This window comes from Centropristis striata, chromosome 5, assembly GCF_030273125.1.
Source record: "Centropristis striata isolate RG_2023a ecotype Rhode Island chromosome 5, C.striata_1.0, whole genome shotgun sequence".
NCBI classification, from domain to species: Eukaryota; Metazoa; Chordata; class Actinopteri; order Perciformes; family Serranidae; genus Centropristis; species Centropristis striata.
The window spans coordinates 40,914,357-40,939,337 of record NC_081521.1 but is presented as its reverse complement, the minus strand read 5'-3'; the positions used below and the strand labels follow the sequence as shown (position 1 = coordinate 40,939,337).

At 39.4% G+C, this 24,981-nt stretch overlaps 1 protein-coding gene across 1 annotated transcript in view; it reads right to left on the bottom strand.

Moving 5' to 3' along the window:
- Nucleotides 1-24,981, bottom strand: part of LOC131972118 (protein bicaudal D homolog 2-like) — a 71,833-nt gene that overhangs the window by 30,719 nt on the left and 16,133 nt on the right. Inside the window, exon 2 of the mRNA XM_059333886.1 lies at nucleotides 14,446-14,658. Within this exon, the coding sequence (XP_059189869.1) occupies nucleotides 14,446-14,658 (213 nt within the window). The remainder of the gene's footprint in view (nucleotides 1-14,445; nucleotides 14,659-24,981) is intronic.

Below are 24,981 nucleotides of genomic sequence, written 5' to 3'. Positions count from 1 at the left end.
CGTATGCCTCTTTTCTATTTGCATCCTTCTGATTTAAATATCAAAATAAACTTTTTCAGCAGGTTAATACATTTAAAAATAAAATAACAATAATAAATCTAGTATTAGCGGTAAATGCGCCGTATAATATCGGCGAGTCAGCTTTTATAGTACAATAATAAGATAATAATAATTTGATATTGGCTCGCGGGCCAAATAAAATTACACTGCGGGCCAAATTTGGCCCGCGGGCCAGAGTTTGACACCCCTGGACTAAAGACTCGACCTAAAAGTTAAAGACTTGACTTGAGACATGATGACTCAAATTACTTGTTTGTGTTTGTTTCATTTTTTCCGTTTATTCTGTCAGTGAAGCTCTGATTGTCTATTGATCAGATATAACTGGTCAACCCAATTGGCAGAATAATTGTAACGTTGTGTTTCTGCAAACCACAAATATGTAGAATCTCAAAATCTTAAATTACATTAAATGCTGACTGCATTCTTTTTTTTTCCTTCCCTTTTTTGGGAGTAATTAACGCTGCATTAAATGGCTCTCATTAGCTAAAATAATAAATATGTTTTTTGTTTTGAGTCGACTTGGAACTTAAGTTGCTTTAACTAAACTCGACTAGACTCAACTTGACTTGACCTTCTTAGGTTAAATAGTAACAGAGCTTTGTTAATAACCTACAATAATTCAAGCTCTGTTTCTAATTAAAGTGAGTCAAAACAATTTGTTTTTGTCACACTCTATAATTGTGAATTTACTAAATTATTTGGCTAACTGAGAGAGGAATCCACATTTATGTTGCTGGATCCCTGTTGATAAAGCGTACATGCTCCTCGTTTGCTCTGTGTAATAATTAATCACTATGTGCAGAGCTGAGCTGCGGCTGACGTTTGATGGAGCATTAGTATTCATCAGGGTTTTGCGCATGTCTAATGAGTGTGGGTGTTTGCTGTGCGAAAGCCCTGATGTTAGTGCATTACTGAATAATGCATGAGCTTACAATACAGATCAGTCCTACCACTAAGCCCCCCGATGCAGTGGTCCTGACTTCTGAGAGAGACCTGAATTAAAGCAAAAATGGAATAAAAAAAAGGAAAAAAAAGCTGGAATCAGACAAACCTTTAATACATGGGTCTCAAACTCGCGGCCAGCGGGCCAATTGCGGCCCTCAAGACGATATTTTGTGGCCCCCACCTTGATATGAAAGTTTAATGTGGAAGGTCCCTTTAATTACTTATTTTGGTAATTTTGTGTCTCTTTTTTTGGTATTTGTGTCTTTTTTAATAATTTTGTGTCTTTTTTTGGTAATTCTGTGTCTTTCTTTGGTCATTTTGTGTCTTTTTTAAATCATTTTGTGTCTTTTTTTCTAATTTTGTGGTTTTTTTTGTCATTTTGTGTCTTTTTTGGGTCATTTTGTGTCTTTTTTAAATTATTTTGTGTCTTTTTTTCTAATTTTGTGGGGTTTTTTGGTAATTTTGTGTCTTTTTTGTGTCATTTTGTGTCTTTTTTAAACCATTTTGTGTCTTTTTTTCTAATTTTGTGGGTTTTTTTGGTCATTTTGTGTCTTTTTTGCGTCATTTTGTGTCTTTTTTTTAATTATTTTGTGTCTTTTTTTCTAATTTTGTGGGGTTTTTTGGTCATTTTGTGTCTTTTTTGGGTCATTTTGTGTCTTTTTTAAATCATTTTGTGTCTTTTTTTCTAATTTTGTGGGGTTTTTTGGTCATTTTGTGTCTTTTTTGGGTCATTTTGTGTCTTTTTTAAATTATTTTGTGTCTTTTTTGGTAATTCTATGTATTTTTTCGTCATTTGGTGTCTTTGCGGCCCCCAGGTAATTTGAGTTTGAGACACCTGCTTTAATAGATTCAGATACTCTCGTTGCCAGCTTTGGAGTATCAAACTACACACACAATGATTTTATTAAGATCTTCAACATGATAACCAACCACACTGCTGGAGTAATCTCTTGTTTTTAACTCAACAAAGCGGTGCCAGCTGGTTGTTCAGGTCTTTTCCTGGACCGGGTTATGTGCCTCAGCTGGAGGGTCACTGTTGTTTAGTGCTGATGAATAGAGGCCACCACTGAACCTGGTGACTCTCCTCCTCCAATCTGATTACAATGCAGGCCCGGGCTTTGACCTTTGAACTTGCTTCCACATCCTCTGCTGCACCGGGGGGTGTGAGGTTACACTGCCCTGCTGTTTGACACAAGCTGATTTGAGTAAACTCATCAGGGTTGTGGTGGCCATGTGTGGCCCTGCTATAAAAGCATTTAATCACGAGTAGCACACAGCTCTCTTGGGAAGGTTTGTGATATTGTCATAATGTGTGTGTGTGTGTGTGTGTGTGTGTGTGTGTGTGTGTTGGTTAGATAGTGGGGTGTGGTATTTTGAAGGCCATCTGAGGTAGGGCTGGGCAATATAAAAGATATATCGCATATATCGAGATAGTTTTTTCGATTTTTTTTCTTTTATATATAAATGCTGCCCTTATTAGGGTTTGTCGTTTTTAGTTCTCTTGTAATGTTCGTTATTTATTTCAGAAAAAGATTGGCCTATTATATTTCATAGGCTATTTTTATTTAAGATTTTTTTTCATTTATTTAAATGTGCACTTTATGGAGCTTTGATTTGGAAAAAAAAAAGGTACTCTTGTTGTTATACAGTATTTATGTTCACTTCAATAAAAAGTTTCAATAAAACTACTTGTGACATGTCATATTTGCTTTGACTTTGACTGAACATTTGCTCTCATTTGCGATAAAAATATTACGATATATATATCACCCTAAATATATTGGGATATGACTTTTGGTCCATATTGTCCAGCCCTGATCTGAGGTGCCACCAATCAGTGGGAGGTCTCTCACCAGCATGTGCCTGTGTCTGGGAGGTGATGACCCCCTGCTGGCTGTCACTGCAGGTGACGTCTGAGCAGCTGCATAAGTACGCCCACACGCCACACACACACAGACAAATGTGTCACTTCCATGCAAAGTGGGTGGCAGTAAAAACACAAAGTTGTGCAGAGGCTACAAACTTGCAGGATATATCTTAAAGGAACACTCCTGAGGGGAGAAGATTTTTCAGGAGTGATGATATTACTGCGCCGAGTCGAAGTGCTCCCAAGTGCTATTCCGCCATACATTATAGTTATCCTTCTTATCCGCTTAGAAAAGCGCCACGTTTTATTTTGTGTCGCCATACTTGGTCGTTTAATTACTCGTGTAGCTGTATTTAAATAGGGAAAACGTGGAGGAGTTTGGTCGCTTCTAACTGTCCATCTGTTTGGATCCTAATGAATGAACTGGGCTAAGCTAAGTGCTAGCCAAGTGGCGCCGCGCGCCAGGGCGATTGAGTGCACGCATTGAGACGCAAGAGGTCTGTATCAACTCGTCTTACTTGACCGAATAACATGTTTTAATATGAAAAAACGGTGGAGTGTTCCTTTAAGGCAGGGGTGTCAAACTCAAATACACAATGAGCCAAAATGTAAAACTTGAATAAAATCGCGGGCCAACATTGAACAAATAAACCTTTTAATATATACCAAACATGTTTTGCTTTAACATTAAATATGGAACCAGCAACGCTTATAAACATACAATATATAACTAAATAGTGCAGACATGCAAAATCAAATTTCAAATAAAAAAACACATCAATGTCATTAATTTACAATAATAATATAATAATTTGGTATTGCCTCGCGGGCCAGAGTTTGACACCCCTGTCTTAAGGACTCGTGCATGCATGATATGCATGGTTAAACAGTAGATTTTTTTGCTCTAATGAAGCCTTTCTAGGTCACGCAGAGCTGCAAAATGTCACGAGAGCAAACTCTCCAACTGTACTTTGTGAACTCTCTCGCTTTCAACTCTAAAGCTTTCTTTTCCCCATTAAACTGCTTTTGACAGCACACTGGGGCTGAGCCTGCTTAAACCTCACTAAAGCTCTGAGTAATTTCTGAATGTGTTTGAGCCCCTATAACCTCCACTTCTACGGGAAACAGCTCCATCACTTAGCAAGCCACGGTGAAAAAAAAGTTACTGGCTTAACACCAGTGTAGATTAGGAGTGTTTTAGCGCTTTGTTAAAGGCTCTGCTCCACTCTTAATAACTCCAGAAATTTTGTAAATATGCATTTCAGCAAATCCATATTTACTAGCTTTTACCCTCTGGTTTCCCTTGAAAGTGCTGCCCAGACTCCCAGATGGCACAAGACTGTATTATTGATATAAAAGCACAGACACAGGCTCAATATAAATATATTTTTTATCGTCTCTCTCTTGCATCCGCACTCTGTTGACCTCTATTTCACTCTCCATCCTGCACACTTTGCACTTCAGTAAAATGCACATGCTGGATTTCTCCCTCCAACTTCTATTCCTACAAAGTGCAGAGAGGTTCCCAGATGGTATATGACACCAAGTGCAGGTCAATACTGCTTCTTAAGCCTGCTTTCTTGGCTTCTCTTCCTAATACCACTGACCTCCATTTTGCCATTTCACCAACATCGCTGCTCTCATTTTTCCAACCCCCACCTCCTCTCTCTGAGCTTTTAGAGGCCATGTATCAGTCTCAGCTGAGTTCCTTCCTCATACTACGCTTTAGTTCTATCATATCTATCTATCAGATTAAAAAGACTTGGACAGGGACAGCCATGTTCACTTCTGCTTGCAGATCTCTTGTGCTCCAGAGAGAACTTTTGCTCTTTAGTGAGCTAATGAGAAAAAACTTTAGATGTCCCGTAGGCTCTGCAGCACGTCAAGGTCACGTCAGCCTGAATTAAATCTTACTGCACCAAGTCGAACACATCGCAGGATTACCTTCAGGAGAGACGAGCAATGAATCACAGATGCACAACATCTCAACCCCCCCAGTATAGGTTTCGACAGAGCAAAAGAATAATGAAGCTCAGGGGCCTTTTGCTACTGTCACAGTCAAGAATGTGGCTGAAAGCAGATCTGCTTTTATCCTCCTCTTCGCTGCAAGCCATTGTCGTTCTATTCATCCTACCCAGACTCCATTATGGAGAGAAAACACAGTCAAGGTCGCACTTTTCAATGAGACAATTAAAAAATAAAAAGTGAAAGGAACCTTGTGTGTGACTGTTGACAAGCCCACAGGGTGAAAGTGTGCCTGCATGCACTTAACAGTGAATTAGTGATTTTGAGGTCGTTTTGAATGAAAGTGGAGAAATGTGTGGCTGAGCACGTGTCCACCCATTAGCTAAAGTGAATGTGTCGGTGTTGTTGATTTATTAGGATGCATTGATCTGGCATGGGGAGCCTCTTTGTCGCTGTGAGCCAGGGGGCTTCAATCAAGATGGACACATTTTCAGAGCCTCCTCAAAGCCGATACTAAAAGACAGCCATTATTAGGGATCAATGGCACATCTTCTAAATGTATTTTAGAGATGCACAGCTCTTAAGGGCTTAAAATAGCCATCGATCTGTGAGACGTGCCACTCGTGAGGCAGCTAGCTGAAGTGGGTAATAGATTAGGAGGCATTGGGTGCTGAGGCCAGATAACCCAGATTACATCTGGAGGCTTTAGAGTCGGCTGTGAGTCCCTCATTAGCAGTAGCAGCAGCAATGGCTGGTGCAAAACTGGAAATTGGAGTGGAATGTCAGTGTTTCCCACAGACCAGATAGCAATTTGTGGTGCTCCACTGACACCGGTAAAGTCCTAAATTCTTAAAATATATCTAAATATTTAGGCGAGAAAGTAGCTGTTTAGATCCCCATTGCGTCATTAATTTGTCTAAATACAAGCTGTTTACACTTTTGTTCAGGTGAATTCGGCGCTACTCAAGCTAGCCATCGTGAGCAACGCACTTCCGGTTACATTCACAAAAATAAAACGCCCGTTGCCCTTTATAACGATAGAATTTGTGCTTTTACTTTGAAAACAGGAAGCGAACCTACCCTCGATGTAGCTAGCTTGAAGCAGCCGTTTTGACTGCTCTCGTCCCGTTAACGGCATTTAAGGAAACCATTCAATACGCCTTAACGTTACCGGAGAGTGTTGACAGCTCTGAGACCGGCCCGGTTCATTGTAAAACATTTATTTATTGATGTGAATGCGGTGTCTTCTGTGTGTAGGCTAACGTTACAGACGTTACAGTTTTTTTAATGTCCTAGAGAGGGGAAAAAAAAAACAGAATCATTTTGTGGCGGCCGGTCTCCATTGTGTGGGCGTGCGCCACAGAATGGTCTATGTGTGGGAAACACTGAATGTGTTTTGTCTGCTGTCTCAGTGAAAGTCTTTCTTTACAGGCCAATTTCTCAACCATTCCTCTTTACTGCCCACCGCCTCCAACAAGCACATCTCCAACAAGCGATCTGTCTTGGCATTAATGTCACAAGAAATAATCAGGCAGTCGACATCAGCACCCCGGAGCCCTCGTGGAGTCCTGTTACATTACCCTCACGTCAGATGATAATAACAGGGAACAAAGAGCAACCTTCCTTGGATCCCTTTACCACTCAACTCTGACCTTTCGATAATCAAGGTAAACTGTTAGTGCTGCCATGACGACTGAAATTCTGTTCTCGTGTCCATCTGCTCCACTGAAAAACCTCTCGTCTCTTCCATGCAAAGACTACAATGGACCTTCCTCTCGATGAGCATTAAACTTCTGCCCTCTTCTGCCCTTTTAAACTCATCCCATCAGTGCAGATACCTCCCTCTCTCAATCCTCCAATAGCTCCTCCGTCAGGTGTTTAATCCAGCCAACAGAAAGAGCACTTCAATTACAGCGACAGCCGAATGTCTGACAGCTCCGTCGGCCATGCCAATGAGGTGGAAAAACCAATCGTGTTTAACATTTGAATGGCCTCCACATTACGGTGATTGGCAAAAAGCACAACACCATAATTTATGTCTCTGTGGGAGAAGAAAGGCCCGAGCAAGTGAATCATTTCGGGATGACAGCTGCTCTTAAACGGAGGGAAGGCGACAAGAGTGACCCAGGAAGGAAATACTGCAAGCAATCATGTGGTGGTGCTGAGGTGGAAACGCATTAAATATTTCATGAGTGCGACTAGAGTGTAAGGATAGACTGAACGGCACTGATATACAACGCTTCTCAGCGTTTTTATCTTTGCTTTTGCTTGATAATTTCCTAAAAGGCAATGGGGATAATGGCAGCCATCACTGTAGGCACACTCCTCTCTCAAGACATGAGATTTAATTTAATGAAGTCATGCCTATTAGAGAGCGCCTCCTCACAATGTTACTGGCTCTTTGTGGAGGTTTAATCCTGTAGACTGCAGCATAGAAGTGAAATATGTCTTATCAGTGCTTGGGGCTAACATTCAAGTCTCTGGCATGGAAGACTGGAAGCCTGGGAGGTTTTGAATGAATGATGTCAGTAGTACAGCTGTAATGCTGTAACTAAATAGTGGTGAATGAACTGTCTGTACAGAGACAAAAGCAATGTGAAGCTTCCAGATCTTAAGGATGGTGGAATAATTACATTATATAGAGATTTTTTTGTGAACAACACACAGTCAAATTACATTTTATAAGCATTTTTCATGCCTTCTTTAAGCTGTATTGATGTTACAGAAGCTCTCACCCTAAATGCATATTAACTATACAGAGGAATTTATAGATAGGGCTGAAGAATGTGGCAAAAATCTTTTATCCCAACATAGGTGACTTTAATATCTTGATAACATTAGAGCATGATTTAGGATAAGTCAATAAATAGATATTTAATATGAAATAACCACATGCTAAAACCATTTTTGTATACTCCAAACACCTCTACATTTTGCTCCAATTTTGCAACTTCACTAAGTGCTGCAGTAATGCAGTTGGCTGCTGGTTTTTCATCATAGTGGTAGATTAATTTAGAAAATACATACAATAGACATTTATATATTGTTTTAACTGTCTATTATCGTAGGGGTGTGCCATATTGTATCGTTCACGATTATACCGGTATAATTTTTTTTATGGGTAAAACTACATTTAGATTTAAGATTGATTTTTATTTTGTTGTACGGTTTTTATTTATTTATATATATATATTTTTATATGACTAAAAAAATCATTATATATATTTTTCAGTATTTTTTAATATAGTCAGGAATATCGTTATCGCAAAAATACTCTTAAAATATAATTATTATATAAACATAATCTTTTAGGGCCATATTGCCCACCCCTATATTATCGTATCACCCAGCCCTATGCATGAACAAAAAAACACAACCAAACACCAAGGTTATAATAGTTTTGGATTTTTCATTAGTTTTAGTTTTAATTTCGTTGTGAATTTTTGTTTTCAAATTCAGTTAGTTTTAGTTAGTTTTTAGAGTGAGTTTTCTAGTTTTAGTTTAGTTTTTATTTTTTTAAAATGCTTAGTTTTAGTTTAGTTTTTATTAGTTTTAGTGTTAGTTTTAGTTTTTTTGTAATGGGCTATGTGTTGGGTGCCAGATTCAAAGTGGTCACAATAAATTTTGCCTTCATTTCCTTTGTTTTATCATCTCAGCCCCAATAAGGTTATTAACTCTTACAGTTCTGGGTGTTTAGTATTTTGGTTCTAGTGTAAACATCCCAGTCTCAGTAAACATATTCACCATGTGTTGCATGTTGAAATAGAAACACTGAATTATGAATGAAAAAAGTTGACAAAAACGAAAACTAAGTACATTTTCACTATAATTTTAGTTAGTTTTAGTTAGTTTTGTAACCACAAAATACAGTTTCAGTTAGTTATCATTTTTTTTAAAAACTCTAGTTTTTATTTTTATTTCAGTTAACGAAAATGTTTTTTCAATTCTAGTTTTCGTTATTTCGTTAGTTTTCGTTAACTATAATAACCTTGCCAAACACTAAAGGCAACAGTAACCAACAGTCCAACTGTCAGTTGCATTCCATGATGAAATTAAATCATCCAATCAGCCTCCTGACTCAATATGATTAGCAACACAATCCACCTCTGGTGTTGAATTTACTCTCATTAAGCCCTTCTCCTTCTCTAACGGATTTTAGGCTTCCATCTCTTTCTTTCGTCTCCTAGTTGCCCCCCCTCCTTTCTCTCCCTGCCTGAGCTTTTGGGCTAATTTGAAACTCAGGACACAAAGGCCTCTTTCAGTCCTGTCAGTCCGCTCACAATGCCAGCGTCAGTGCCCAGGCTCCCTCCATTTGCCTGCCACACACACTCCTCTTAGCACCCACACAAGTACCATTAGAAGGGTGTCATTATCCGCCATACATGGGGCAATTTACACCCTAGCCCTTTTTATCCAGCCAATTAGAGCTGGCCGGGGCTGTGGTGCTGCATTGGGGTGTTTATAATGGGAGTGGCACCTGCAGAAAGACCATCATGCAGACCACCAGTGCAACACCAGGCACACCAAAGCTGTAGATTATCAGATAATGCAAGGGACACTGTACTCACTTTTCTCTTTAACTGTACATCAAAGATTAAAGAAACGAAAATAACCTCAGGCGGGATTCTTGGGAGGCATAATGTACACTGCAAAAAAAGTCAACTTGTATTTTTTGGCCTAAAACAGTGATTTAAGTTGGTAAAACTTGGCAATATAAATGATTGACATTTAGGGCAATAATGTAAGTTAGCACAACAAAGGAAGCCAGTTGTCTGCTCAAAAACAAGTTGGTGAGTTGTTGTTACTTATATCTTTAAGTTAGGGTTCACAACAAGGGACAATAGTTCTGATAACTCTTATTTCTTTGTTGGGAAATGCGGGAAAGCAGGGAAATTCGTTCATTAGCAAAAGCTAGCGGCTAACTGATGCTAGCGGCTAACTGAAGCTAGCGGCTAACCGATGCTAGCGGCTAACTGATGCTAGCGGCGCTGCTTGTTACAGCTACAAGAGTAGCCATTAGCGCATCAATGCTAACTCAAAATTGTGGTCGCAACATTAGCTGACATTTCATAGCGGCGTTACAATCGTGCCAATTCAGCACATTGCAGAAGTTAGCAGAAGTAAGGATTAAAAGTTATAACAATGTAAAATTATAAGTTCAAAAATCTGAATTCAGAGTTGAGCAAACTCAAAAACAAAACTTAAAATATTTAGTTCAATTGTCCAACTTAAAATTTTATCGAAGTTTGTTGCCTTGAAATTTTGAGTTCACCCAACTTTTTTTTTTTTTTGCAGTGTATCTGTAGAAAGTAATAATGTTCAAGTTGATGTTTGAAAGTCAACACACAGTTTATGTCATTTTATATCACGTTAACGGTAGATATCACAGCAGCACAGTAAGTGTTCTACTTCTACTAATTAAGAAATGGTTTAAATGAATCAAACCATATCTTGATCACATTTGATTATTTTCTTAAAACTTCCATAGAAACAAAAACAGCTGCCTCACTTGAGTTTAAAACAAAAGACTCAAACAGTAAAATTATTCAAAAATGAAAGTTTTTAGGTTCCTGAAAAATCATTTAGTGTTAAAGGTTTTAATGGTAACCGGATGCCTCCTCCTGTTGGGTATTTTTTATTTTTCTTCACCTCTTCCCATCACGATCCTAAGATCACAAGATCGCGTGAGAATCATAAGATCACGAGATCGCGTGACAATAACAAGATCATGAGATTGCGTGATAATCACAAGATCATTTAGGACTGATTTGCTACACGGTCTGCTCCAAACAGCGTCCGTGGTGGAAACGATTTTTCCAAATCTCTCCCCATAGAGATTGATATATCATGTATTGCCCCTAATGGTGACTTGTCTTCCAAAAGCACATCTTGTGAGGCACATCTGGCTTTCATCATGCCCAACTTATACCAACTTGGATGCGGAGCTGAGTAGCAGCTGACCTAATTATAGTGGAATTTGGAGCTTTCCGGAACTTAAGTCGTTTTGAGCGACATGCCACTTTTAAGACTTTTTCGCTAATCTCAGTAAGAAACGCTGCTGACATCTGTCTCAAGCTGTGACTCACAGAAAACTGCAGTGATTCCTGCAGCTGCATGCCAAAGACTTCAGACTCACTCAGGAAAGGAGCCCTTTTTTTTAAAAAACTCGCCTCCCTCCCAATTACACTGGAATTAAACAACTTGACCTGCAAAACAGAGGACTCAGCTAAATCTGCTGTGCACAAACACTCAAAGATTTGGAGTTCTGATCGGTTTAACTACCACACAGCGAGAGCATTATACTGCCCTACAAAGCCTAACTGCAGTAACTACATTTTTGGTCGAAATTGAGTTATAACTAAAAATGAACTCCTCTATGTCTGTTTTAAGTTGTGACAAAGTTTTAGATTTCAATTTTGCTTTATGTCAGAGAAATAATAATGTAAGAACTCAAAACTAAAGCTAAACTTTGACTGTGATACAGTGTATTGAAGACAAAAACAATAGAAATTATAAGTTTATTTAATAGGGAAATTATTATCTAGATAGTGATTAAGAAAAAATGTGAGCTAAAATTATATAAAGACTAAAATTTAGCATTACTTTATTATATTAAGTGTAAAACACACAAATCTTTGAATAGAGCTGTTAAACACTTTTAAATAAACATTATAGTTACTGCATTGTGTTTGTGCATTACTATTTGAACCTTTTACAAAAAAAAACAGAGTGCTGTAACTCAATTTTTGGAGTCAAAGGTAAAATAAATCATCATGATTTTTGAGCATAAAAATTACATTATCGATACATGTAGAAATAAATGTCATATCAATTCCCTACCTATAACCCATTTGGCTGGCCAGTTAAAAAACGTTAAAAAAAACTTTAAAGCAGTTTTTATCAGTTTTACTCTTTACGTAGTTACTGCAGTTAGACTTTGTAGGGCAGTATACAGAGAGGACGAAAAAACAAGTGCTGAATGTCATACAGCAGAAAACCAAATGTGAAGCCCAGAAGCACATGTGGGTGTTTTATTGGTGCATGGGTGAAGAAATAAAGAGGGTGAAGTATGCATAGAACACCAATGTTTTAGCACCTAAATGTAGGGGTGTGCCATATCGTATCGTTCACAATAATATCGGTATATTTTTTTTATGGTTAAAAAAAAAATGCATATCATGATATTGGCAACATTCCTACTTCTTGATGTCGTGGTTAAAGTTGTTTTAATCACAAAAAGCTACTTACTCCCTGTCGCTAAACACATGCAGCTTTCAAAATAAGAGCACAGTGTGTTAACAGAATCCACCACAGAACTTACAAGAAGACTGTCAAAATAAGATGCCTTAAATAAAACATACAAGAACCTTTATTCTCCTTTTACAAAATGTCATTAAAATATGCCCTCGGAACCCCTAAATGGTTATTTTTATTATTTGCTCATACTCAAGAGTCAAGAGTAATTTTTTTTGTATTTGGAAACTGTTGAGATTTGCACTTCACACTACGTTTTAGATTTTTATTTATTTATACAGACTAAAAAAAAATATCATATTTTCTATATCTTTTTAAGTATTTTGTAATATCGTGAAGAATAATCGTTATCGCAAAAATAGCCTGAAATATCGTGATATTCTTTTAGGGCCATATCGCCCAGCCCTACCTAGATGTTGTTGTGGTAAAGTGTTATTAGAACCAAAGAATCCCTGCAAAAAATAACGATATGATGCAACTACTTGCAGAAACTGAGCTCCTTCCACGCACCTACCTAGAGACGTGAGTTAAATCTAACACGAGTTCCTTCTCTCATGTAAGCCAAACTCCTCAAACAAGCTGCTACTTCAACCCCCCTCCTTATTATTCCAGTCTTTCTTGGTTCTCAAGGGAACATGGACCAAAGAATGTGTTCTAGAGGTGAGAGGCTCCCTCTGCCCTCCTGTCAGACTCTGCTCATCTCTTCTCATCCTTTCATGTCTCCTCGTCTTTGTGTCAGAGAGGCTTCCTCAAAGCTCCGCACATGCATTATTGAATGAAGGATCTTTTTGTCATTATACTCAGGTGCATTGAAATTTTTGCATCTCTCATATCTCTCACTGAGTGCGATTTTAACCTGCACTGCACTCCGGTTAATTCAATCTCTTCCTCACATCCCTGCATCACACATGCATGGCCACTGGCACAGACACACAACCCACGCTCTGCTCTGCACTGTGCTCTTGTCTCTTCTAATGGGGTCAATTAGCTGTGAGTATATGTAAATGGCAGCAGTGAAGAGGTCAGACATTGTCCAAAGTGGGGCGCAGACAATAAAGGTTAGCATTATCATAGTTCCAGAAGCTTAAGAGAGTAGGAAAAGTTCACTGGAATGTGTTAGCGTTATGCTCTGGCCATGCTTCAGCAAAACAAATCTCAGTTAACAGAACGGTGGTGCAGAAGTGGCTGTTTGAGGTGGAGTTTGTATAATTAGGTATGTCCCTAACGCCACAGCTGCACCAACAGGTTAAACACTACTGTCATGCAGTAGGTCACACAAATATACAAGATTGATTAATCAATTATCCATGTAGGAACATGCCATCTCTTGCAAAGCAGCCTGGTTCCCATGGCTTTGTTGCTTTTCCTCTATCTGTAATTATACTCCACCCTGCATTACAATAGGGTGGAGGACATCACATTAGGCTAGAAGGCAAGGTGTTGCTTCAATCAGACTAGTCCCTGTCCGACTGTTATTACAGTGTGATGAGGCTTGTGTTAGCATGTCAGGAACACACCAGTTGTTGACTCAGCAATAACAACCTGCAGTGATTTGCAGCACCATCAATAAAAAGTGAAAAGCAGTATCTCCCAGTTTCCTCCTGGGCTCTACAGAAGGTTTGAGAATGATTAGTAATGAATACTTGTTATCTTTTTATGTAGCTTAAGAAAAATAAAAAGCATCAGACGGTAGCATCATAACCGTCATTATGCACTTTATGTGTTTTTTATGCACACTGTTCATTGCACCTTATTTGTTTCATAGCACCAACATTTTTATACTGCATATTCATAATTATTCTGCACTGGATTTCTACTCCTTAATACGTACTCCTTCTTTAGACACTTTGTTATACTTATTTGTATTTTTACATCACATTTTATTGTATTTTATTGTATTTTTATATTTTATTGCTTGAAGTATGCCTAGGTTGTTCTTTTTATTTAATTGTGTTGTTATTGTCTCTGTGTGTAATGCTGCTGCTACACTGTAATTTCCCAGCTTGGGATAAATAAAGTATATCTATCTATCTATCTATCTATCTATCTCTCTATCTCTCTATCTATCTATCTATCTATCAAACACACCAGTTGTTTTTTAAATGGCTGCAGGCAAACAAGAGCAGACACAACTTTCTGCTTCAACCCAGAAGTAAGTTCATGTTCAACGTACTGACGCAGGAGAAACACCACCAGGCTTCTGGTGAACAGTATAGTTCTTTGAAATGACTTCCCTTACTATCGTTTCATCATATGTGCATTAGTTGCGTCCTTTGACTGAACTCTAAACAGTAACCCCTTTATGAAACCAGGAATAATTAGATTCTGATTGTGGATGTGTGGCTCCCTCTTACCTCTCTCATGTCCTGGGAGATGGTGTTGAGGCGTTCGTTCTCAGACTGGGTGTTGGTGAGGATGTTGCGTGCCTGGCGGAGATCGTTCTGCAGCTCCAGGACCCTCTGCTCGTAGTAGGCCTCCTTACAGGCAGACTCCTGGATCAGAGACTCCTCACGGCTCTCCCCATCCGCTGCCACCTTCCTGTGGTTGGAGTAGGCTTGTCCAAAGGCCTGGAGATACGGAAAGAAAGTTTTTTGATCAGACGCTGTGTTAAAAATATACAAAGATATGGTTTTAATTAATTGTTAACCCATTGAGGCCTGAAAAATCGCTGGGCGATTTTAAAATAAGCCTTTAATTTTCTCGAAATTCTGGAAAAAAAAGTGTCAACTCTTCTACTAAATAATAGATTTTTCAGCCTCTGTAGCAGATAGAAATGAAATTCAAAAAGGTATTTGAGAGCTTATACAAATACTACAAAACGACATATCCGCTTTCCAGGCTTCAATGGGTTAATAGAGGGGTGGTAGAGCGTTCGTCCACCGATCGGAGGGTTGGTGGTTCGATCCCCGACCGTCGCAGCCTGCATGTCGAAGTATCCTTGAGCAAGATACTGAAAAAAATTGCCCCCGATGCTGCGTTCATCAGTGTGTGAATGAATTCCCAATGGTGGCAAGTGGCACCATTTAGGGCATGGGTCTCAAACTGGCGGCCCGCGGGCCAATTGCGGCCCTCGTGATGATATTTTGTGGCCCCCACCTTGATATGAAAACTTAATGTGAGTTTTATATGAATGGCACTTTACCGTGTTGTGTGTGGAAGGTCCCTTTATTACTTTTTTTAGTAATTTTGTGGGGGTTTTTTGTTGGTAATTTTGTATTTTTTTTGTCATTTTGTGGGTTTTTTTTGTCATTTTGTGTCTTTAAAATAATTTTGTGTCTTTTTTTGGTCCTGTTGTGTCTTTATGTAATTTATTTATTTTTCTGTCATTTTGGGCCTTTTTTTTTAATAGTAATTCTGTGTCTTTTTTTGGTCATTTTGATACTGCTTCCAGCGGCCCCCAGGTTATTTGAGTTTGAGACCCCTGGTTTAGGGTAGCCTCTGCCACCAGAATGAATGTGTGGGTGAACGGGTGAATGAGCGCAGTCTGTAGTGTAAAAAGCGACTAGAAAAGCTATATAAGTGCAGCTCCATTTACCATATATGTAAATCAAGGGATGACACATTAATTGGCTATTACAATTCTAATATCAGTATTGCAAATTACTCTTAAAGTGACACTAATTTCTACTACTGTGGCTCAGCTGGGGACTGGGGCTAAAAAAACCTGCCGGCGCCCCGTAGATTAAATCAGTTAGCTCCATCTGGGCTGCATCATCCCATCTTCCGCCTCGCTCCCCCATCGCTCCCTCCCTCCCTCCCCTACCCGCAGGACGCTGGCCTCCCCTGCACGTGCTCAGTGTGACTCCACAGATGGAAAAAGCAAACAGGAAAAGTAGAGCAAACGGACTAGTGTCTGGGCGATCATGAGAAGCCTGTATCCTAATGCTCTTAATACCTTAGGAGATCATAGCAAAGTATGGCAAGGTCAGCAGATATTATTTGATTTTACGGATTGTCTGAACCGGATGAAATTCATGAAGATTAAATAACTATGGAAGACGTATAGGCTAAGGCTTCTACCTTATCTAGGGGGGTATTCTCAGTTGAAAGGCTGGGAGCAGTCGTGTTGTTTGACCGTGCAAAAAGAAAGATAGTTTCACTATAAATAGTGCTGCCTTAACCCATTGAAGCCTGGAAAGTGGATACGTCATTTTGTAGTATTTGTATAAGCTCTCAAATAAGTTTTGAATTTCATTTCTATCTGCTACAGAGGCTGAAAAATCTATTATTTAGTAGAAGCGTTGACACTTCTGTTGAATTTCCAGAAAAACTTCTGGCTGATTTTAAAATCACCCAGAGGTTTTACAGGCGTTTTAGGCGTCAATGGGTTAATTTTGACCTTAATTTGTTAATGGCCTGCAAGGCAGCAAAACATGAAAAGAGAGACAAACAGTGACACAGAGAGAGAGTGAGACCTTAACTCTAGCAGAATCTAGGTTAGGCTACTCTCCGCCTTCTCAAAATAATCATCCCCTTGATTACAGATTTCATTTCCAATCCTGTCGCCACCAGTGATCCGATGGAACTCTGATTTTCATCTCGCCTCATAGCTTCCAATGCAGGCGGTAATGTGAAATCACCTGAGGCACTGCATCTGACCTTGTTTGCAGCTGCAGTGCACTCTCTCTCCTCTCTGACCTGCTACCCTCGTACGTCCGCACGTGACTGGCTGCCGCGGGATTTTCCTGTGTGACTGCGTATCATATTAATCCCAGTAATTCCTTTAGAGAAAGGAAAATCTGGAAATTTGCATTAGTCGCACTGCCCTACTTGCAGGACTTAGATGAATGAGTAAAAGTATTTCAGTGGGTCACACGAGTGCGTGACATCATGTCTCGTGCAGGGCGGCGACAGTATCTGCACATTCCAGGAACCATGACAACCCAAACAGGGCGATAGCAAGGATGAAGATAACAGATATGAAGCCCTCATACCCAGATGCAATGTGCTTTTTTTAGATGCAACAGCAGTTTGAAATGGTGCTAACTTTGTCAGCAACATGAGGAACCTCGTCTGTTGTAAATCACACATTAGCACATGACTGATCGGCTCATGTAAAAAAAAGAATGTCATGAGACTTTTTCATGTTTAAAGATGAACTTATGAAGAGTTGAGTGATAAAAAATGAATTGAAACTGTTTCGATCTTTTTTGTTAATATTTGTTGGCTCATTTCACTTCTCAGCTGTAAGGATTTGCTGATGTTCTTTTCCTTATTAAATAGTCTACCAAATATCTTTGAGTTTTGGACTCCAAGTCAGAAAAAAATTGCAATTTAAAGACTTCACGTTGGGTTTTAGGGGCATTTTACACAGGTTTCTGACACTTTATGGACCAAACACCTCATTGTTTCTGAAAATGAAAAAAAACTTTATATACACACACCATAATTTCATGGTGCCCTAACAACTGGGAGGTGCTCCAGTAATCTCAAAGCCAAGGTTCAGATAGATTTTTATTGTCAATAAACAACTAATGTCAGTAACTGTAGATAAGTGAGTGTGTAAACTCTCCTCACCTCTTCTCCTCTACCTCCCTCCTCTCCAAACATCACACCATCAATCAGCAGGAGACAGTACTTGATTAGAAACTCATTACAAGAGACGGGATTAACCCAATCAGAAACCAGGGGAATCCCATCATTATAATCTTTGTGTATGGTGGCTATCGAAGGGACTCCAATCAGTCCAATCCAAGAGGCCCGACCTTCAAACAGAAAGTAGAAGCCAAAAACCCTCTGACCCCAGGCCTTTAATCTCAACTCCCCCAGCGTGGCTTTAGGCTACTTTTAGGGGACCGTGATTTGGGGACGCACGCGACCAAGCCAGTAATCCCACAGTGAGCTGCCCACCCAATTTATAATTCATCTTTAGCTTGCCATATGTTGCAGGTTTTTTGTTTTTTTTACATTAGACGTGCGAGCATTGGATTATTAATCTCTTGCAAAGCTAATCAAAGGCAGGTCTTTAGTCATTATCACGCTGTCTGGAGTGGATTTCCTCTCAGAAGGCTATGTCTAACATTATGGCGCTAAATGAGGAAAAGTCAATAATTCAAGAGATTTATGCGTCTATACAGAACACAGGGTCTGATTCCAGATGAGTGCATACATGGCCTGAGGTTAGACTCCCTGCTGGGCTGGTCTTTATACCATGTGGACATCAAAGTGCATAATCACTGTGATCAAAAGCATCATGTGAATGAGGATGATTGATGAAATAAGACGAGTCACCTCTGATCTTGGTTCTTTGTCAGTTTTCAGCCGTCTGAATGAATTGCATTACTTCCCCAAACATTGCTCAAACCAAAACAGAGGATCTGAGACCCAAGTCATGAGATTAACACATGGAAACTTTCAGAAGGTTTATGTCTCGCGTGGGTGCATGAATGCACAGTAATTCAAGGAAGGAACTCGCTGCTATGCCTGAATTATTACGTTCAGGTACAGCCTATATATATATAAAAACACTGGTTTCTTTGGTAACAAGGCTTATTCTTCACCAAGGGTTATAAACTCTGTAGGTTTATCTTTCAGCAAAACAAATGTTGCTACGGCAGCATGACTGCTTGTGTTGTTTGCATTCAAAGCATGCTGGAACATGATATAATCAACCGTTGCATTATCTTCTAATCTGACCAGAGACAGCCTTGAGAGGTAAAGTCCACTGATTAGAAGGTGAGACCAATCAGGAGTCAGCTAGTCACGTCTTTCTGCTGTGTGATCTGCTCAGTAATAGTGGGGGGATTCTAATCACTGGGGTCTGAAGCCTGAACATGTCAAAGCCAAGGCTGTTAAAGCAGAGAGATATAGGTCACAGAGTTCACCGTGGGCTTCCCTGCTCAGAATCTTCCTGTGCATGTTCCTCTGATCCTTTGAGCCAAGAGCACAAAGGAGATGGGCTTTGGGTCTCTGACGGGTAACAAACAGATCGATACTGCAAGTCTCAGGGGCCCGATGGAGCTCAAGTAAACCACATCTAAAATACTATTTTCAGTTTCTCTACCGCTGGAAGGGAACAGTGTTTCTGTAGGATAAAACCAGAATATGGAGACGTATCCAGAGATATGGTTACTGCAGACCCTGACGTATAAAGTCACCGGGTATATTCAAAGTAAAAGGCCAGGAGTATTTTAATCAATACGATTGAGTTCTCTTGAAAAAAGCCTTGCCTTAAGACCAAAACCCAATTAGGAAACTCTCTGGATTTAGATCTGATTCTTCTATCTCTCGTCCAGCTATAATCATCTCATTGTTAAAGTTTCCGTTTAGCCCCCTGTCGTCTCACAGCCTGGATTAAATAAGAAAGTAAAGCTTGCTGCAGGGGGAGAGGCAGACAGAAATGAAGAAATGGAAACAGGATAAGAGAGAGAGGAGCCAGTCAGCTTTTGTTGCAGATTCAGATTGAAAAAAAAAACTAACCATTGAAGTTAACCATTTAGCTGTTCATTCAAGGGACCCAGTAGTATTTTCTTTAGGTCAATATTCCTTCAAGGTGAGATTGAGGCTACGTTTACACGAGGACGGTCTGAACAGAAGACGCAAAAGTGGCGTCTCGTCTTCACTTTTTATTCCTCGTTTAGACGAGCGTTTTCAGGAGGAAATCTGCTGCATACGGTGACGCAAAAGTGTGTGAAATTGGATTGTATGCAGCCAGGCGGCATCACTTAAAGCCATAAGAGCATCTTTGGGCATGCAGAAGTTTTCACGCCACACATTTTCATCAGCTACTCCTTCCACAAAGTTCTCCTCCATCACTAGATCTCCCAGGTCTCGTTCACAGCCGTCTGGCTCCTCCCACCAATCGCTGCATCCAGAATGTGATGGAGGTAATTCCAGATCCTTCTCTGTTCACTAATACTATCTGTACATATCCTGGACATTTGGTGGAAAGACTCCTGTAAGTTTATTAGAGCTGCCAGAGCAGCTTGAAGGTCCCACCATGGAAATAATCCCACGTTTCTTTATTTCCTGTCCTGGAGCATGGATGTGACGTAAACACATACGTGACGTGAGCAGATCAGATCAGAGTTTTGTGTCTTGTCAGTGTAGACGACACGCTACGGAGGAGAGGATTACACTTTTACACTTTGGAGGGTGGTTTCACATTTTTGCGTCTTTAAGCCCCCAAAACGCCGTCACCGTCTAAACGAAAGGCACTTCACATAAAATATTTTGTCGTTTTTACCCGCGAGCGTCCTGGTGTAAACGGGGCCTAAATTTAAAAAAAATGAGGTTCATTCTATTGGGGCTCACATTTAAATCTGACAGGACAGAATAAAAACAGACAATGAGGCAGATTTTGAGGCATAATGCTGACCGGATAATCTCACTGCATGATGCCAGATAGGTCACAGCAGGGCATGTCGACTGTGCAACACCAGACAGAATGACCTCGAGATGCAGAAATCTGATATGAGAATGCCTTTGGCGAGACCAGTGGACTGGAGTTTGCTGATGTTGAGCTGAGATTTTCCGTCTCTGCAGCTGCATTCCTGTGCTATGACAAAGACGGCTTGTGACCAACGCTGAACAATATAACGCTGTCTCACTTAGATCACTTTAGTCAGTCATAGAGATGGTGAGAGTGGCGGGGTTGACCCTGGAGGCCAAAGCCAGCAACACTGAACGCTGGTCAGTGTTCCAGTTGTCATTGTAGGCGATAGCGGAGGAGGGGAGGTGGAGCAGGAAGGAAAAAAAAAACCACTGAATGGATTCTTCTGCCTCGTGAACCACTGCTCACGTGGAGTCAGTTTGTGATGATAAACAGAGACGTGCTCCCTTTTACTTTCCTCTTTTTCATCATTCTATCTCGATTCACAGACCGCTGAGCAGCCAGCAACTTAGAAGGGACAAACTGCTTCGAGGTGTGTGTTGATTCTATATTTGGCAGTCCATTATTAACGCTTCATGAGAAAGATCTCTCAGGGCACGAGTGCCACATACACTGTAAAAAATACAATACAATAACCATCATTTATAAATGGTAAACAGATAGTTTATTAATGTTTAATCATCATTTATAAACCATATATAGGCCATTTAGAATAGTAAATACATCATTTATTAATGTTTAACTAACTAAATAATTTATAAATGGCTAATAGATGGTTTATTAATGTAAGTTTATAGCTACTTTCCCATTAAAAAACAATTTAATTATAATTAATAGTTCATTAATAGTTTTAGTTGCACTCATTTTAACATTTTTAACACCATATTAAGTATGTTAATGATTTTGAAATGATTTATATACCTTTAAGAAATTGGCTGAAAATATTTAAAGATTAAATATGTATATAGCACTTTGAAAATGGTTAATAATTGGTTTATAAACCATCTATAAACATTATTTAGTTGGTTATTATAAAGTGTTACCAAAAATGTTTGTAGAAATTACAGTAAAACACTGTCAAATTGCATCAGGAATGGGGCGTAAAATTAAAAATTGTGTATCACCGTAGTAGACACTTTTAATTACCGTAAATCAAGGAATAGCACAATTTTTACTTTTACTGTCATGAACTGTAGGAAACGCACAGTTTTGCTATAAAAATATAACATTTTCATGTAAAGTTAATGGAGATTTGCCATGATGTGTGAATGAATGACACAATTACCTTAAAAGTAACGAGAATATTCAGTCTAAATTAGTTTTTGCTGATATTTAAATTTACAGTAGAAAACCCCCTCACTGTATTTTTTACGGTGAAGTTCTGGCAACCACAGCTGCCGGTAATTTACCGTAAATTTAACAATTATTTTTTTACAGTGTATGCATGACTTAGCACTGAAGGTTGACCCACTATTCTACACTACATTTTTTCACCATGTTTTTCCCGCCTTCTGGCTCTGTGGAGCATGAAAACAACGTCACGTGGCACGAGGTTGTTTTAGTTTAACTCAATTTTCTGACAGCACTGTTGCTGATTAGTGCATGTTATGCCAAAGCAACTGACACATGCTATAATGAGTAACAGAGAAGCTAATTATTTACTTCAGACTTTACTCTCCACTGGGATGGAAAGAGACTGACATTCGCTTTCATCCCTTGACAAATCCGTAGAGGTTATGATTAACTCTCCCCTGGTTTGAATTCTCTCCTTCTTGCTTTAACTGACAGCTCCTCGCCATATCAGCAACTCTAAAATTGGAACTTTTCGAGCAGGGATTCACTGCGGCAAAATTAAAAAGAGTAAGTCAAGAACAAGTAGGAGTGCTAAGCAAGGAGTGTCAGACAATTTCAGACTGGATAGGAATAGTTAAAGAAATGTATAACATGGAAAGGTTAACATTTTCCCTGAGATACAGTACTGAAAAAGGTGACCAATACTGGAAGAAATGGAGGGACTACATGTATGAGAGGTGATTGCATATTCTGTGTGGGAAAATCTTTTTATTTTATATTATTGTATTTTTCCCCTGGGTCAGGAGCGTTTCTCCCCGAGTATAAATAAATATGTATATATATATATTCCATTTCCGCTTGTTATGGGGTTCTTTTTTATTTTATTTTTTGTACCGGTGACCTTGTGGACAGCACAAACGAAGGTATTTTGTGTCACTGGACCTGAGTTCTGTTTAGAATAAAACCTGCCATTGTATTTTGCTATGGATGACCCTGTCTGATGTTCCTGTTCTGTGTGTATAATTACATGTTTGTGTTTTGTTTTTCACTGAAAAATCAATAAAAAGAAAGTTAAAAAAAAAAAAAAAAAAAAACAAGTAGGAGAAAACTGTCACATTTAACAGTTAGATGTGTGTGAGGTGTTATGTGTGGCAAACAGAAGGAGAGGGGGGGAAAGAAGAAAGAAGTGAGAGAAATGCAAACGAGGGAGGCAGAGATGTTAGCTGTTGCTTGGCACAGAGCCACATTGATTCACTGCATAGCACAGAGCTGTTGGCTTATTATTCACTCACAGGCCTGGACAATTTCACACTCTCAACACACACACACACACACACATCCCATTTCCAATTTTTCCCAGCGTGCCCTGCAGTCAGCCATACTGCAGCACCTGGTGTTGCCATGTTGAGGCTTGTTTCCCCTTCTGAGATAAAGGAGGAAGAGGCGAGTGTTCAAAGCCTGGTAGGGGTTCTTCCAGCTCTGCATGCAACTAAACAGGCAATGCACTGCATGCCACAGGCAAAGAATACACTACAGAGAATATAAGGAAGCAGAGGTTACAAATAACCACATGTGAGTTTACGAGACGCACATTTCCTAAAAGAGAAATGGTTTCGCCTCCAGTGGAATGGCTGAATGTTATTCTCTCATCATGAGACCTAAAGGGCGTGAACCTCCTAAAAACAACCACAAAGCTGTGCCAGATTTTGGATCGCCTGAGCTGCAGGACAGAGAAGGAGAGGGGATGGAGACGCTAGAGGGGATGGAGCCACTGGGGGAAGGCAGTACATTTTACATTTTATTTTATTTGTTTTTATCCCATTTTTAATTTATTTTATCTTATTGCATCTTACTGATCTGTTGTTTACTACATCTCTTTGTATTGTGTTATGTATTTATTGTTTGTGCAGCACTTTGGAAACCTTGTGTTTGCCAAAATTGTGCTATATAAATAAAGGGAATTGGATTGGATTGAAGGTATACATGCAATTAAAGCACATGCACACACACACGGGTCTCTGCGTACATGAGATGTACTAATCAGACTCATGAGGCCCTTTACATGCCTCACTGAAGAAGTCGTCCTCAACCATAAAAAATATCAGAAAAGTCTAATTGGGCTGCAGGAGAGCAGTGATACAAAATCTCTACATCTCTTCTGCTGCTTACATCAGCCTGTAATGATTAAGCGCTAGTTGGGCGCTTTCATCCGATCCGGCTGGGGAAAACTACACTTCATGTTTTATTCCAACTTCACACAGGCCACTAATTTGAAGTCAGCATTAGAAACTTTGGCCAGATCAGAGCTCAAGTTCAAACACGCTGCTTATTTATATTCATCACACGTCTACAAAGACAGGAGATGTGAGGAAATATATATAAAGGTGAAACACCTGCAAAGAGAGGACAATCAAGCCCCCCACTGCCATTATGGTGTCTGCATCAGCCTGAAGGCAGCATACTGTGGGTGTTCATGAACTGACTCCTGTGTTATTACCGGGTAAAAACAGTCATTATGCCCCTGGCAGTGAGCTAGAGGAACCTGGTCTGAGCACAATTTATTTAGCCTGTAGTCAGTGTATATCATATAGAAGACGAAGACAGCTTCACATGCTAGAGCAGCTATTCTCAACCTTGGGGTCGGGACCCCAATTGGGGTCGCGAGATGATTTCTGGGGTTCGCCAAATCATTTTGGAGGTCAGCTCTGTCTCCACTGTGTTAAAGTGTTCATGTGGTTTAGTCTTTTTGGTCATTTTGTGTCTTTCTTTTGGAACTTTGTTTCCTTTTTTTGGTTATTTTGTGTCTTTTTTTTTGTCATTTTGTGTCTTTTTTGTCATTTTGTGTCTGTTTTGGTCATTTTGTTTCCTTTTTTTGGTTATTTTGTGTCTTTTTTTTTGTCATTTTGTGTCTTTTTTGTCATTTTGTGTCTGTTTTGGTCATTTTGTGTCTTTTTTTGGTCATTTTGTGTCTTTTTTTAATCATTTTGTGTCTTTTTGTGGTCAATTTGTGTCTTTTTTTGGGTCATTTTTTGTCTTTTTCGTAAGTTTGTCTTTTTTTGGTCATTTTGTGTCTTTTTTTTGGTCATTTTGTGTCTTTTTTTGTCATTTTGTGTCTTTTTTTTAATCATTTTGTGTCTTTTTTTAATCATTTTGTGTCTATTTGTGGTCATTTTGTTTCTTTTTTTGGGTGATCTGAACTGTGCGTGTGAGATTCTGTTCAGTGAGCAGGGGGTCGCGGACAACATGGATGTTAAATTGGGGGTCG